Source organism: Stenella coeruleoalba (genome assembly GCF_951394435.1).
Source record: "Stenella coeruleoalba genome assembly, chromosome: 19".
Taxonomy (NCBI): Eukaryota; Metazoa; Chordata; class Mammalia; order Artiodactyla; family Delphinidae; genus Stenella; species Stenella coeruleoalba.
The window spans coordinates 33,938,203-33,953,008 of NC_137165.1; the positions used below are offsets into that span (position 1 = coordinate 33,938,203).

A 14,806-nucleotide genomic window follows, 5' to 3' on the forward strand; every position below is an offset into this window, starting at 1 on the left:
CCAAGGTAGGTAGATAAGCAAAGAGAATAGAGGAAATAACTAAGTATGATAACTGAAAAATGTGAAACAATTAAAACCAAATACAACTATGACCATGTAAATGGGCTCAATTCCCCTATCTAGAAACAGCGACTGCCAAGAAGGTTAAAAAATGAAACCCAGGGACTTCCCTGGTGGTCCAGTGGTTAAGAATCTGCCTTCCAATGCAGGGGACGTGGGTTCTATCCCTGGTCGGGGAACTAAGATCCCACATGCCACGGGGCAGCTAAGCCCACATTCCTCAACTAGAGAGCCCGTGTGCTGCAAACTACAGAGCGCGCATGCTCTGGAGCCCATGCACTGCAAACAAAAGATCCCACATGCTGCAAGGCAGATCCCACAACTAAGACCCGACGTAGCCAAAAATTTAAAAATAAAACAATTCTTTAAAAATAATAATAATAAAATAAATAAAAAATGAAACCCAGCTATATATTGTTAAAAGAAAATACCCCTAGACAATAATATTAACAATAAAAGCAGAATTCAGGATAAAAACCATTAGTTGATAAAAAAGGGATATTGATAATGTACAATCCACAAAAAAGTCATAAACCCATGTATGGCAAATAAGATAGTAGCCCTCTACATAAACACAGCACCCTAAAAATACAAAGAATTTGATTAAAAAGATAATCAATACAAAGTCGAGTACCTCCAGGATGGGTTAATTCAGAATTCATAGAGGTTATCAGGGAACTAGGTTTTTTCCATCTTCTGGCTCCTCTGTCCCCAGTGGTTGTAAGACTGCTGCTGTGGTTTGAGGTATCACATGCAGATTCCACATTGTCCAGCAGAAGAAAGACCATATTTTATCTCTAATGACAAAGGAGCCTGTCTCAGAAACCACCTAGCTGACGTACCCTTGAGTCTCATTAACCAGAGCTAGGTCATTTGTTGACCTCTGAATCAATCAGTGGCAATCTGAATGGGATCACCATGTTAGTATTGGCTTAAACTAATCATGATTTACTTATGAATCCTATGAGAAGGGGGTCAGCGTCTAACAAAATCAGGGTTCTGCCAACAGCATGAGATGGGAAGGATGACTTGGTTAGGGAGCCAGCAGTATCTGCTACATCTCACAGTGCTTTGCTTCCCCACTTAAAATTAAAACCACACCAGACAGGTATTTCTTAGAAATACACAAGTTACCTAAACTGACCCAAGAAAAAAATTAAAATTCTGAACAAGCCTATAACAAAGAGATTGAATCAGTAATCAAAAACCTTCCAAAAAAGAAAAGTCCAAGACCAGAAGACTTCAGTAGTGAATTGTACCAAACATTGAAAGAAGATAGGGACTTCCCTGGTGGTCCATTGGTTAAGAATCTGCCTTCCAATGCAGGGGACGCGGGTTCGATCCCTGGTCAAGGAACTAAGATCCCATGTGCTGTGGGGCAACTAAGCCTGAGCACAGCTAGAGAGAAGCCCGTGCACTGCAACAAAGACCCTTTTGCCGCGATGAAAGATCCACCGCCACAATGAAGATTGTGCGTGCTGCAACTAAGACCCGATGCAGCCAAATAAATAAATAAATATTTTTTAAAAAATAAAAGAATTAACACCAGTTCTTCTCAAAGTCTTAAAAAAAATCAAGAGGAAGGAACACTTCCTAACTTACTCTATGAGGCCAGCATTAACCTATATCAAAACCAGAAAAAAGACATGAGAAGAAAAAAGAAAAGAAAATTACAGACTAATATTTCCTATCAATATAAATGCAGAAAGTCTCAACAAAATACTAGCAAATTGGATGCAACAGAATATAGAAGGATTATGCACCATTACTAAGTGGGATTTATCCCAGGAACGCAGAAGTGATTCAACCTAAGAAAATTAATGCAGTATACACCACATTAGTAGAATGAAGGGTGAAAACCATGATTATCTCAATTGACACAAAAGACATTTGACAAAATCCAGCACTTTTTCATGATAGAAACATTCAGAAAACTAGGAATAGAGGAACCTTCCTTAATATGATAAAAGGCATTTATGAAAAACCCACAGCTAACATTATATTCAAATCTTCCTCCCTGAGATCAAGAACATGACAAGGATGCCTGCTTTCACTACTACTATTCATCTTTGTCCTGAAAGTTCTAGCCAAAACAATTAGACAAAAATAAAATAAAATGCATCTGTGTTGGAAAGAAAGAAGTAAAACTATCTCTGTTCACAGGCGAATTGGAATTTGCCAATATTAAAAACGTTTGTACATCAGAGGACATTATCAAGAAAGTGAAAAGACAGCCTATGGAATAGGAGAAATATTTGTAAATCATATATCAAATAAGGGTCTAGTATTCAGAATATTTCAAGTACTACAATTCAACAACAATCAACCCAATTAAAAAATGGGTAAGGGATTTGAATAGACATTTCTCCAAAGAAGATATGTAAATGGCCAATAAGCATCATTTGTCATTAGGGAAATGCAAATCAAAAACAATGAAATACCACTTCACATCTGCCAATTTGGCTGTAATGTAAGAAAGAAAAGAAAAGAAAACGAAAGGGGGGGGAGGGAAGGAAGGAAGGAGGAACAAGAGAGAGGGAGGGAGGGAGAGCAAAGAAGGAAGGGAGGGAAGGAAGAAACAAAATAAGTATTAATAAGAATGGAGAAATTGGAATCCTCATGCATTGCTAATGGGAATGTAAAATGGAGCAGCTGGTATGGAATAGTTTGGTGGTTCCTTAAAAAGCTGAGCAAAAAAAATTACCATATGACCCAGCCGTTTCAGTCCTAAGTATATATATCGCAAAGAATTGAAAACTGGGACACAAACAGATACCTGTGTGTTAGGGTTCATTGCAGAATATTTCACATTAGCCAAAAGGTGGAAATGACCCAAGTATCCATCAACAAAAGAACCCTTAAACAACGTGGGTTTGAACAGCAAGTGTCCACTTAATACACGGATTTTTTTTTTCCAGTACATACATACTACAGTACTACACAGTCTACTCTTGGTTGAATCCACAGATACAAAGGGCTGACTGTAAAGTTATATGTGGATTTTTTTTTTATTGCCCTGGAGGGTCAGTGTCCCTAACCTCCCCCCGCCACGTTGTTCAAGGGTCAACCGTATATACAGTGGAATATTATTCTGCCAGTTTTGATGGCTGCTACAACATAGGTGAATTTTGAAAGTAATATTCTAAGTGAAATAAAACAGATATATAAAGACAAATACTGTATGATTTTACTTAAATACCTAGAATAGACAAATTGATAGAAACGAGAAATAGATTAAAGGTTACCAGGAGCTGGGGGGTGTAAGGAGAGAATGGGAAGCTATTGTATATTATAGTGTGTGTTTGGGGTGATGAAAAGTTATGGAAATGCATGGTGGTGATGGTTGTAAACGTGGTAAATATAATTAATACCACCAAGCTGTACATTTAAAAATGGTTAATATGACAAATTTCATGTTATATATTTCACTACAATTTTTTTAAAAGCCCACCAGTCTTTTTTTTTAATTACCCAACCCTCCCCTTTCAGTTTATCGTTTATTTCTAAAATTCTTAAGTAGTTCATAGAAAAATATGCTTGCATAAGCAGGAGAGAAATTTTTTCCTTTGGGTTTACTTTTAAGATTTTATTTTTGTCATGTCTATCTAATGAGGATCTAACTAGTCATCTTGCTCAATCTTATAGTAAATATATTTATAAACTAGTGACCTCTAGATTTGTATATTTTCCACTTCAAACAATGAATAACTTAACTAATTAAATAGTAATTGCTTTTTTAAATTTATTTTTTAAATTTACTTATTTATTTATTTTTGGCTGCACTGGGTCTTTGTTCCTGCGCACGGGCTTTCTCTAGTTGTGGCGAGCATGGGCTACTCTTTGTTGCAGTGCGCAGGCATCTCATTCAGGTGGCTTTTGTTGCGGAGCACGGGCTCTAGGCGACGGGCTTCAATAGTTGTAGCTCGTGGACTCTAGATCGCAGGCTCAGTAGCTTTGGCACATGGGCTTAGTTGCTCCGCGGCATGTGGGATCTTCCCGGACCAGGGATCGAACCCATGTTCCCTGCATTGGCAGGTGGATTCTTAACCACTGCACCACCAGGGAGGTCCCATAGTAATTGCTTTTGATAATAGCTATTGATCAAGTAGCTATGATTTTACGTTGTCATAAAGATAAAATACTATGGGGCTAGAGGCATATGGGAAATCTCTGTATCTTCTCAGTTTTGCTGTGAATCTAAAACTGCTCTAGAAAATAAAATCTATCTTTAAAAACTATTAAAATAAAATACTGTGCTTACATGGTAGTGCCACATTTGGAGAGCCTTGAGAACCTGCCTTTTTATTAGGCTGAACGTTGAGGCAAAATTAGATCCTCAGTTGGACCAAAAGTTTTTTGGATCCTGCATCCTGCTCATTGTCAGCGCAGATGGACACACAGACCCTGAAGAGTCTCCAAATGTTGAATTTGCCCTTTGTTTCAATAGATCATCAGTGGAGACTGGAGAAAATATCAAGCTGTGCTTTTCTGGCATAAAATATGTAGTCTGCTACTCCCACCAATTACTAAATAATTTCCAGAAACTAATTTTTAGGCAGAATACCTATAGCGAAGTTTGCTGGAAATGCAGTTCTTAGTATTGTAGAAATGATTGGTGAGCACTGTTCTTTTCATTCTCTAAATTTAACTTTTTTCTCATTCAGCCATTTGGATAACTATCAAATCTGTATTTCTTATACCAATCCTTTTTTTCTCAAGGGTTTTTTTTCTGGGCTGTTGTAATATCTTCTGTCTTGGTTGCCTTGCTTCCGCTCTTGGCTTTACTATAATCCATTCTCCACACTGCAACCAGAGCAATCTTTGTAGAGTTGCACTGTTCAGTATGGTAGCCATTAACCATATGTGACTATTTAAATTAACATTATGGGACTTCCCTGGTGGCACAGTGGTTAACAATATGCTGCCAATGCAGGGGACACCGGTTCGAGCCCTTGTCCGGGAAGATCCCACATGCCACGGAGAAACTAAGCCCATGCGCCACAACTACTGAGCCCATGTGCCACAGTTACTGAAGCCCACGCACCTAGAGCCCGTGCTCCACAACAAGAGAAGCCACTGCAATGAGAAGCCCGTGCACCGCAACAAAGAGTAGACCCCGCTTGCCACAATTAAAGAAAGCCCGCACACAGCAACGAAGACACAATGCAACCAAAAATAAATAAATAAATAAATTTTAAAAATTAAAAAAAAAAATTAATTAACGTTAAAAATTTAAAGTCAGTCCTCAGTCACACTAGGCAGATTTCAGATACTCAGTAGCCGCTTGTGGCTACCAAATTGAGCAGAGCAGGTATAGAACATTTCAGGAAGTTCTATTAGATAGCGTTGTTCTACAGCATAAATCAAGTAATCTCACTTTTGCAACCAAAATGACTTACCATGGCCAGTAAGACCCTATAAAAATCTTTCTTTTCTCTACTTTCTCATCTCTCTTTATATAATCTGTTATTCAAAATATTCCAGACACATTGGCCTTCTTACTGTTCTTTGATTATGCCAGAACTTTTTTCCCTTTCTCAGGGCCTTTGCACTCATTATTCCTTCTTTTTGGAACATGCTTCCCCCATGATTGCCGCTTCATCATTAAGTGTCAACTCAAATGTTACCTCTGCAAGAGAATTCTTCCCTATCTACCCTAAGCCCTTCCTTTAAGAAGGCTTTGATCATATCACCCCGTTTTTATCATCTTCGCAGCATTTATCTTTGTCTTACTTAATTGGTGTGTGTCTGCCTAATACACTTTTCCCCACTAGAATGAAGCTTTTTTTTCTTTCAGCTTTATTGAGATATAATTGACATATAGCACTGTGTAAGTTTAAGGTGTACAACAAAATGATTTGACTTAGATACATTGAGAAATGATTATCACAAGTGTAGTGAGCATCTATCATCTCATACAGATACAAAATTAAAGAAATAGAAAAAAATTTTTTCCTTGTGAGGAAAATTCTTAAGAGTTACTCTTAACAACTTTCATATATAACATACAGTAGTGTTAATTTATCATGTTATAAATTATATCCCTAGTACTTATTTATCTTATAACTGGAAGTTTGTACTTTGTCTGCCTTCATCCGATTCCCCCTCCCCCCACCTCTTACCTTTGTTAATCACAAATCTCTTTTTCAATGAGTTTGTTTTTGATGTATAATTGACCTACAACACTATGTTAGTTCCTGTTACACAACATAGTGATTCGATATTTCTGTACAACTCAAATGATCACCAGATAAGTCTAGTTACAATGTGTCACCATACAAAGATATTACAGTTATTGACTGTATTCCCCGTACTGCACATTTCATACCTGTGACTCATTTATTTTGCAGCTGGAAGTTTGCACCTCTTAATCTCCCTCCCTATTTCTTTCCCTACCCCCTTCCCCTCTGGTAACCACCTGTTCATTCTCTTTGTCTGTAACTCTGTTTCTGTTTTGTTATGTTCATTTGTTTTGTTTTTTAGATTCCACCTATAAGTGAAGTCATACAGTATTTGTCTTTCTCTGTCTGACTTATTTCACTTGGCATAATACCCTCTGGTTCCATCCATGTTGTTATAGATGGCAAGGTTTCATTCTTTTTTATGGCTAATATTCCATCGTGTATATATATCACATCTTCTTTATCCATTATCTGTTGATGGGCACTTAGGTAGCTTCCATATTTTGGCTGTTGTAAATAATGCTGCAATGAGCATAGGGGTGCGTATATCTTTTCTAATTAGTGTTTTTGTTTTCTTTGGGTAAATACCTAGGATCTTTGCCCATTTTTTAATCGGGTTGTTTGTTTTGTTGATGTTGAGTTTTATGGGTTCTTTGTATATTTTGAATATTAACCCCTTACCAGATGTATTGTTTGCAAGTATCCTCTCCCATTCAGTAGGTGGCCTTTTTGGGTTTTTGATAGTTTTCCTTGCTGTGCAAAAGCTTTGTAGTTTGATGTGGTCCCATTTGTTTACTTTTGATTTTGTTTCCCTTGCCTGAGGAGATATATCCAAAAAAAAAAATTACAAAGACTGATGTCAGAGAGCTTACTACCTATGTTTTCTTCTAGAAGTTTTGTGGTTTCAAGACTTAACACTTAAGCCTTTAATCCATTTTGAATTTATTTTTTATGGTATAAGCAAGTAGTCCAGTTTGATTCTTTTGCATGTAGCTGTCCAGTTTTCTCAACACCATTTATTGAAGAGGCTGTCTTTCCCCCATTATATAGTGCCTCCGTTATTAGAATGAAGCTTCTTATGGTCATGAATTCTTTCTCTCCTGTTTACCACTAGATCCCTTGCACCTAGAGAAATAGAAATGACTGGCACATATAGGTGTTCAGTCAATACTTGACTATGAGAGTCTCTGAAAACTTTATCATCTGAAGTATATATTTCTTTTTACTATAATATTTTACTAGATTTCACTTTTTTTTCATAGTGACAGGGATCATTGCAGACTGCTTGGTCATTAGATCAGCAATTTGACTGTCAAGTGATATTGTCTCTTTATTCTGTATGAGTATACTTAAAAGTTGCCTGTATACAAAACATATTTTTTCTACTTTTATATTTCTGCTTTAACATATAAATCTAATCAACTCACCATTCTAGAGTTGCCTGATAATTATATTTATTTCTTCTTTAAGTTGAAATTTTGTAATATGAAAGATACTCCATTCAGATTTTTTTTGGCCACACTGGGTCTTCGTTGTGGTGTGCAGATTCTTCTTCATTGCGGTATGTGGGCTTCTCTGGTTGTGGCGTGTGGGCTCAGTAGTTGTGGTGTGCGGGCTCTCTGGTTGTGGTACTCGGGCTCCAGAGTGCTCAGGCTCAGTAGTTGTGGCATGCGGGCTTAGTTACCCTGCGGCATGTGGGGTCTTAGTTCCCCGACCAGGGATCGAGCCCACGTCCCCTGCATTGGAAGTCTGATTCTTAATCACTGGGCCACCAGGGAAGTCCCCAGAACTTTTTATTAACTTCAATACTGTATTATTTTATTTGAGGGCTTTAGTCTTTTCTAAAAGCAGGTAACTGTATTGTGAGTGTTGGGAGGATACACAGTGGCATTGTGTAATATTTGCTACCTTATTGAATAGTACTGATAATTTAAAATTACTCTTTTAGAATAGACTGGTGGCTGCCAAGGGGGGAGGGGAGCGGGAGAGGGATGGATTGGGAGTTTGTGATTAGCAGATGCAAACTGGTATATATAGAATGGATAAACAACAGGTCTTACTGTATAGCACAGGGAACTATATTCAGTATCCTGTGATTAAACCATAATGGAAAAGAATATGAAAAAGAATGTGTATATATATGTATATATGTATAACAGTCACTTTGCTGTATAGCAGTAATTAACACAACATTGTAAATCAGCTGGACTTCAATTTTTAAAAAAGTAAATTAAAAGTACTCTCTTTTTTCTCACTGTACAATGGAATGATAGACATCAGAAGATTGTTAAGAGTGTTTCTCATCTTGGGTCATTGATCTGTTAATATTTTTGGAATAGATATAAAAATTAGATTTTAAGTATCTGGGTTTTATTTAATACTCCTGAAGAATGCTTCCTAACCTCTTCATACTTGGTTTTCTTTTTTTAATACTTGGTTTTCTTTTAAATTACGTTTATATTTTGTTCCATCTCAGGGCTGAGCATTTTCAGAAAATTGTCATGATACATGGACATAATGTTTAGCATGATATATGGACATAATGTTTTAGCCAACATTATAATAGATACATAAATATATGTCCAGTCCTCACTCTGTTCTCCTGTCTTGTATGGTCTGTACAGATGTATAGTCTGTTGCTATCTTGACCTCATTCTGACCTAAAGCATTTTACTACTCTTACATATCATTAGGTAGCATGGTTTTGGGACTTCCCTGGTGGTCCAGTGGGTAACATTCTGCACTTCCAGTTCGGGGTGTCCGGGTTCGATCCCTGGTTGGGGAACTAGATCCCACATGCATGCTGTAACTATGAGTTCACATGACGCAACTAAGAGTCCGCATGCTGCAACTAAAGATCCCACGTGCCACAACTAAGACCCAGTGCAGCCTAAATAAATAAATATTTTTAAAAAACCAACAACAACTAGATAGCATGGTTTTACAGATACTTTGTGTAAAGAATTCTGTATTTTTCCACCATAGAGGATAAAGGTTATAAAAGAAAGAACTGGCAGTACCACTATTTTCAGTGAACTTATCTTACTGGAAAGATAAGTAAAAACAACTTTTATGAAGCAACATAAAATGAGTGGTAACTGATCAAGGGTTGCACGAATATACTAAAAAAAAGAATGGAAAGTAATGGTAGGTAATAGAATTTCATGTTGATTTTTATTGTCTTCATTGTTTTCCAAATTTTTTATAATGAAACTGCATTACTTTGGGATTTGGAACAAAAAGAATTAAGTGATAAATGTAGCACATGGTAAGTCACAAATACACAAAATATTTAGAGAAGATAAGGAATCAAAGTTGGATGAGATAACCATAGGTAGCTTTCTGGAACGAGCATATACTTTTTTCTGTGCATTAGTTGGTCCCAGCTTCAGCTGGATGGTTGTTTTCCAGTGCTGCCTCATTTCTTCTGTCTCGCGACCTTAACTCATTTGGGTGCTACATAGTGATCAGTAAGAGGTTATCAGTTCTCCCATGCTGGAAATAGCTATCAGAAATAGAGTAATGTTATTTTTGCTTCTGCAGATTGCTTCATGTGCGAAATGGAAACTGCAAATATCATTTGGGTGAAGAAACATTTAAGTTAGCTCAGACATACATGGATAAACTCTCAAAACACGGCCAGCAAGCAAACAGAGCTGCACTCTATGGAGAACTGTGTGCACTCCTATTTGCAAAAAGTCACTATGATGAGGTGAGTGTTTTGAAGAACATTTCACTGTGACCAGTAAGTATCTATAAAACAAAAGATAAATCGTATAATGTCATATTTGTTTTAATAGATCTCATTTTGACATATTAGGTTTACTTAAAGCAATATACATTTGTAATGGAATATTTTAAATTAGGCAAAAGGATTATTCTGTGAGATGGATTTTAAACATACATATACAGTTTAGAGCCTGTTTTTGTTTTTAATTTGACCAAATGTATCTCTGCATAAATTATTTTGAGGGCATGCTCTATTAAATGAACCTTTAATAGGTGCTTTTTTATTGGATGTGTAGCTCTGGGTGAATTCTCATAACTTGAAGGCATTCATTTCAGTGGGAACCTAGATTTTATTTATACTTTATTGCATTGTTTTGCTTCTGTCTCTTCATTATGAGAAAGATAGCCTCATTCTTGGCTTTATACTGTTAAATTAAGGCTTTGGAGCTAATGAATACATAGTTGAGAAGTGAGCTGTGTAAGCTTAACTCCTTTATTTATGGAAGAATATCATAATTACTTTATGCTGTCAGATAGCTGTCATTTAGCTTTCATATTTTAAAATTATCCCTATCTCAATTTTTACCCTGTAATATAAATAACGTGTATGTTCCATATTTAAAAGAAAGTCACCATTAGAAGTGAAACTGGAGAATTCTAGAATAATTGTGAAGTGATGTTTACAATCCCAGTGCTAGGATCATCCTGCTTTTAATATCTAAGAGGTATCATCAGGGAATGCATTTGTTGAATCGTATGGTGAGAGTATAAGTTTTTTAAGGAGCTGCCAAACTGTCTGTACCAGTGTACATCCCACCAGCGGTGAATGAGAGCTCCTGTTGCTCCATATCCTTGCTAGCATTTGGTGTTGTCAGTGTTTTAGATTTTTGCCATTCTAATAGGCATGCCTCATTGTTTACATTAACTGTTTTTGAAAGCTTAACAACTCATTATAAGATGAGTAAGTTCTGAGGATCTAACGTACAGTGTGGTGACTATAGTTAATACTGTATTGTGTATTTGAAATTTGCTAAGAGTAGATCTTAAGTGTGCTCATCACACACAAAAAAGGTAACAGGGTGAGGTGATGGATGTGTTAATTAGATTGTGATAATCATTTCACAGTGTGTATGTATATCAAGTCATCATGAACACCTTAAATATATACAATTTTTATTTGTCAGTTATACGTCAGTAAAGTTGGGGGGAAATTTTTTTAAGTCGTTAAGTGTATGTGTTAAAATCTAAAATCCTTATCAGCATGCCTCAATTTTCTCAGGAGGTTTATGTAAGTTCTTCGGTTATTTTTGATGCTGAGTTGCTGTGTCTGCTGAACTCGTTCTGTCGATGGATTATTTTGCCGCCCCTTTTATGCAGACTATTCCATAGCTTATTGACCCAGATATAGAATTTGGCCCCTTTCTATGATTTCCACACACCAAAAACAAAGAACCCCATTCACAGAGGGCCTTTGTGTGGATAGCCTTTACTAGAAATGAGAATGAAGTAAACAGCAACAGTTCAAGTATTAGAAATACCTACCTTAAAAGTTCTTCTGGGAATTGCCTGGCGGTCCCGTGGTTAGGACTCAGTGCTTTCATTGCCGGGGTCCCGGGTTCAGTCCCTGATTGAGGAGCTAAGATCCCGCAAGCCGCATGGTACACCCAAAAGAAAAAAAAATTCTTCAGGTGCCCCACCATCTTTTTATCTCTCTGCATATGTCCTCCTCATCTTGGCCATCTCTGTTTCCTCTTTCATTGTTTCTTTTCATCCTCGTTTTTCATACTGCCCTGCATCCTTCTTTCTGTTCTATAAAGTGAGTCATGTCTTGCCATTTTTTACTCATGTACTCAGCTCCAGACCCACCTTAATATGTCCAGACTCACTGATGTATTCAGTGGAAGAAAAGTACCTTTTATTCACCAGTTTCCACTTTCTTTCTTTCTTTTTTTAATATTTATTTTTATTTATTTACTTATTTTGGCTGCACTGGGTCTTCATTGCGGCACTCAGGATCCTTGCTGCAGCGTGTTTAGTTGCGGCATGCGGGCTCATAGTTACCTCATGTGGGATCTAGTTCCCCATCCAGGGATCGAACCCAGGGCTCCTGCATTGGGAGGGCAGAGTCTTACCCACTGGACCACCAAGGAAGTCCCACCAGTTTCCACTTTCTTTACTAGGCAGTTACTATTTAATTGACGGTTATTTTCTTTCTGAACATTTGAATTGGGGTGTCGTACTGTGTCCTATTCATGATCTTTGCAACTCGCACATTCATGAGGAATATTTAAGTCTATAGATGTTTCTTGGATAATCTCGATAGTTTATAAATTTGTCGTTGTATCTACAGAAAAGTACACAAATCTTGAGGATATATCAATAGTTTGATGAATTATCACCATATTCTGTTATTAGTCCATGTAGGCTAGGTTATGCTAAGGTAGTATCAACCTCTAAACAGCACTGACTTGGAATAAAGAAGTTTATTTCTTGCTCATGCTACATCCCATCTTGGGATCTCTGTGGCTCTGCTTAACATCCCCTCTATACTTTGATCAAAACCCTGCGTTGTGGAACAGACTGTATCTAGAACATTACCAGCCTTCAGCAAAGGCAGAAGCATTATGGGGAAGGGATTACTGGTTCTTAGAGCTTTCTCCCAGAAATGCCATGTTTCAACTCTGCTTATATTTTAATTAATATTTTGGCTAAAGGAACTCACATAACCATTCTCGTCTTTAATGTGGAAGGGAACTTTATCTTTCCCCGAGGAGGGGCAGTAAATATTTTAAAAGCAGTATTACTTACAACTTACCATAGATTTTACCTTCTTATTCTGGAACAAAATCAGCTTATTTAGTATCTTACAAACAAATCAGGTTTTTTGGCCTAAATCTCATATATTTCCTTTTTGTATCAAAATTGCTTCTGAATAGCTACATCTTTTAGGTGGAATGGAAGAGATGGAAGCTTACAGAGGAAAACAAATGTTTACTTTGTAATATTTTCAATTTGTTTTCCCCACATTTTTTGTGATCCCTTCATAATATTATTTTGTTTCTTTGAAGCAGTTCTTACTATCTATAAAGTAATTTAGTTTGCTTTTTTCCCCCACTAAGCACTAGGAGACGAAGGACATTTTCTGTTGTGCTCCCCAGTAGATACCTATGTGCCAGCACATTGCCTAGTACTTAACCTCTCTGCACCTCGTTTTCCTATAATAATAGTACATATCTCAAAGGGGTGTTGTGTCAATTAAATGTGTGTGTTTGTGCACATAAAGTGCTTAGAACAATAATTGGCACAAAGTAAGCACTCAACTAAACAAGCAATTAAGATACAAAATAATAAGTGTTACAGTAGGGGAAGGAAAGTACAGGAAACCTAGTCTAGGGCTGAAACCTGAAGGACAACTTAGGTGGTTTAAGGGGTCGGAGGGCGGAGGGGAATGTATTTTAAGGCAGAGGGAACGGTATGTGCAAAGGCTTCTGGGCCACAAAGAACATGCCTCTGATTTCCTGAATATGTGTCACATATCCAAAGAAAAATGTAACAAACTTACACTTTCAAGAAGACTCAGCCTCTGAGAGAAAATTTTAAGTGTAAATATTTTATATGTGTTCTTATTCAAGTACTTGTAAGCTTGCAGGAAAAATTCATAATCACTTCATTAAATATTGTCAATTTGATATATCACAGGTTTTGCTCTTCTGTAAATATTTTTTAGGCATACAAATGGTGCATTGAGGCAATGAAAGAAATCACAACAGGCTTACCAGTCAAAGTCGTGGTGGATGTTTTAAGACAAGCTTCTAAGGTGAATATAATGTTGAAATTATTAAATGGATTATAGGATTTAGTAAGCTTTAAATTTGTGTAAATTAACCTACTATTTAACAAATCAGGTATTGCATACTCATGGATAACAAAGTCTATTTTCTAAGTTTCTCTGCTCAGTTTTAGAAGTCTGGCTTCTTTCTTAAACCTTTACAGCAACCTGAATTCCTTTTGTCATGGTTGTATAGGCTTTCGTCACTTTTCTCCTAAAAAATAGCCTGGTATTAAATCTTTTAGTCACAGTATTGGCAGTGTCACAGTGTGATAGCTTTTTTTTCTTGAGTTGGTAGGCAATACTTATTTGATTTTTACTCTAGTTTCTTCTTACTCTGTAAAAAAAAATGCATTAAGTCTTTGAAGCCATTTAGTAATATTTAAAAATTGCTGCTTTGGTACACTGAGGCTTTGAAGCATTGATGTACTTTTCAGATATACTCTTTCTACCCAGAGGTTTTTCAGTTTTGAATATTCCATTTTGGTTGGTTTTACTTATGGAAATTTCAATTAGAAGAATTATTCTAAAATTATAGATTTAGAAGAGTTTAAGATTTCTGCGAAATTTATGAAATAAGTCATTTTAGAGCAAGTAAACAGCATAAATATTCAGGTTATTATTAGAGCTAGAAGAGACATTAATATGTTTTTAGTTAATTTAAAACATTGAATATACATTTAATATAAAGACAGCTTAATATATATGCAAGATTTACATTTCTGTATGCAAATAATATTTACAGTTAAAGACTACTGGCTGTCTCATGAATCAAAATATTTTAAGAAGTAATAGGAATACTTGGAATTCTGTGCATTTAAAAGTTATTAGATGGAAAACTACAAAATAGTTGTAAGCCACTGTAGAACGGGGATATAAATAAGTACCTTAGAAAATAATACGGTGAACCCTCCCCGCCTCTGTTTTAATAATATGTAAGGATGGGAATATACCAGCTTTTTAAGGTAACTTTGTTATAACAGGTTTGTTCTGGGCATGACTATCA

The 14,806-nt window shown here is 36.4% G+C and overlaps 1 protein-coding gene across 1 annotated transcript in view; it reads left to right on the forward strand.

Annotated features, from left to right (window-relative positions):
- The window catches only part of APPBP2 (amyloid beta precursor protein binding protein 2), a 70,476-nt gene that overhangs the window by 41,041 nt on the left and 14,629 nt on the right, over positions 1-14,806 (forward strand). The window contains exons 5-6 of the mRNA XM_079903966.1: positions 9,786-9,954; positions 13,699-13,788. Coding sequence (XP_079760092.1) covers positions 9,786-9,954; positions 13,699-13,788 — 259 coding nt within the window. The remainder of the gene's footprint in view (positions 1-9,785; positions 9,955-13,698; positions 13,789-14,806) is intronic.